General features: G+C 59.0%; 1 protein-coding gene across 1 annotated transcript; it reads left to right on the forward strand.

The window, feature by feature from the left end:
* Window positions 1–147: 147 nt before the first annotated feature.
* On the forward strand, window positions 148–1985 carry fem1b (fem-1 homolog b; the record flags this gene model as incomplete). Its single annotated transcript, XM_042515691.1, has 1 exon — window positions 148–1985. A coding segment is annotated over one exon (1636 nt), but the record flags the coding sequence as incomplete, so codon positions are not given.
* Window positions 1986–1999: the final 14 nt, after the last annotated feature.

Below are 1999 nucleotides of genomic sequence, written 5' to 3' on the forward strand. Positions count from 1 at the left end.
TGTGTGTGTGTGTGTGTGTGTGTGTGTGTGTGTGTATATATATATATATAAAGCTGGAGGAAAATGTTTAGGGAAAATGGAAAAACTATATAATTATGATAATTACACATTTGAAAACGGGTTAACTGTCCTCTGTCTGTCCTGCAGCTATGTCATCGACGGGGCCACGGCGCTGTGGTGTGCGGCTGGCGCGGGACACTTTGAGGTGGTGCGCCTGCTGCTGAGTCACCACGCCAACGTGAACCACACCACCATCACTAACTCCACCCCGCTGCGGGCCGCCTGTTTCGACGGGCGCCTGGACATCGTGCGCTACCTGGTGGAACACAACGCCGACATCAAGATCACCAACAAGTACAACAACACCTGCCTGATGATCGCCGCCTACAAGGGCCACACCGACGTTGTACAGTTCCTGCTGGAGCAGGGGGCGGACCCCAACGCCAAGGCGCACTGCGGGGCCACCGCCCTGCACTTTGCGGCGGAGGCGGGCCATCTGGAGATCGTCAAAGAGCTGGTGCGCTGCAAGGCGGGCATGGTGGTGAACGGACACGGCATGACGCCACTGAAGGTCGCCGCAGAGAGCTGCAAAGCAGACGTGGTGGAGCTGCTGCTGGCGCACGCCGACTGTGATTCGCGCAGCCGCATCGAGGCCCTGGAGCTGCTCGGCGCTTCATTCGCCAACGACCGGGAGAACTACGACATCCAGAGGACCTACCACTACCTGCACATGGCCATGACAGAGCGCTACCACGACGCAGAAAACGTCATTGCCAAGCAGCTGCTGCCCGCCATCGAGGCCTACGGCGGCCGCAGCGAGTCCAGGACACCTCAAGAACTGGAGGCCATCAGGGTGGACCGGGACGCTCTGCACATGGAGGGGCTGATGATCCGGGAGCGCGTTCTGGGCTCGGACAACATCGACGTGTCGCACCCCATCATCTATCGCGGCGCCGTGTACGCTGACAACATGGAGTTTGAACAGTGCATCAAACTGTGGCTTCACGCGCTCCGTCTGCGGCAGAAAGGAAACCGCAACACCCACAAGGACCTGCTGCGCTTCGCCCAGGTGTTCTCGCAGATGGTCCACCTGAAGGAGCAGGTGCTGGCCTCGGCCGTGGAGCAGGTGCTGAGCTGCAGCGTGCTGGAGATTCAGCGAAGCATGGCTCGCGTGGAGGCGGCGGCCGAGTCCGAGCTGCCGCAGGCCATGGACAACTACGAGTCCAACGTCTTCACCTTCCTCTACCTGGCCTGCATCTCCACCAAGACCAGCTGCAGCGACGAGGAGCGCGCACGCATCAACAAGCACATCTACGACCTGATCCAGCTGGACCCGCGCTCCCGCGACGGCGCCTCTCTGCTCCACCTCGCCATCAGCTCCAGCACGCCGGTCGACGACTTCCACACCAACGACGTCTGCAGCTTCCCGAGCGCGCAGGTCACCAAGCTGCTGCTGGACTGCGGCGCGCAGGTCAACGCCGTCGACCACGAGGGCAACACCCCGCTGCACGTCATCGTGCAGTACAACCGGCCCATCAGCGACTTCCTCACGCTGCACGCCATCATCATCAACCTAGTGGAGGCCGGCGCCCACACGGACATGACCAACAAGCAGAAGAAGACGCCGCTGGACAAGAGCACCACGGGCGTGTCGGAGATCTTGCTGAAGACGCAGATGAAGATGAGCCTCAAGTGCCTGGCGGCGCGCGCCGTGCGGCAGCACCAGATCACGTACCGCAACCAGATCCCCAAAACTCTGGAGGAGTTTGTGGAGTTTCACTGAGACGCAACGCAGGACGGAGTTCTTTTTAAAGAATTTCTTACAATTTTCTAACGAATCCCGGCGGTGCTGAGGAGCTCGCTTCAGCGCCAAACGTTTTTGAGCATTTTTATATATATAAGAAAAAAAAGTGGGTTGCTTTTTTTTCTATTTTAAGTATGAATTGCTCCGCACCAGCAGTCATAGAGGGCGGTCCGTCTGTCCGTCTGTGAGACGTCG

Source organism: Plectropomus leopardus, unplaced genomic scaffold (assembly GCF_008729295.1).
Source record: "Plectropomus leopardus isolate mb unplaced genomic scaffold, YSFRI_Pleo_2.0 unplaced_scaffold20501, whole genome shotgun sequence".
Taxonomy (NCBI): Eukaryota; Metazoa; Chordata; class Actinopteri; order Perciformes; family Serranidae; genus Plectropomus; species Plectropomus leopardus.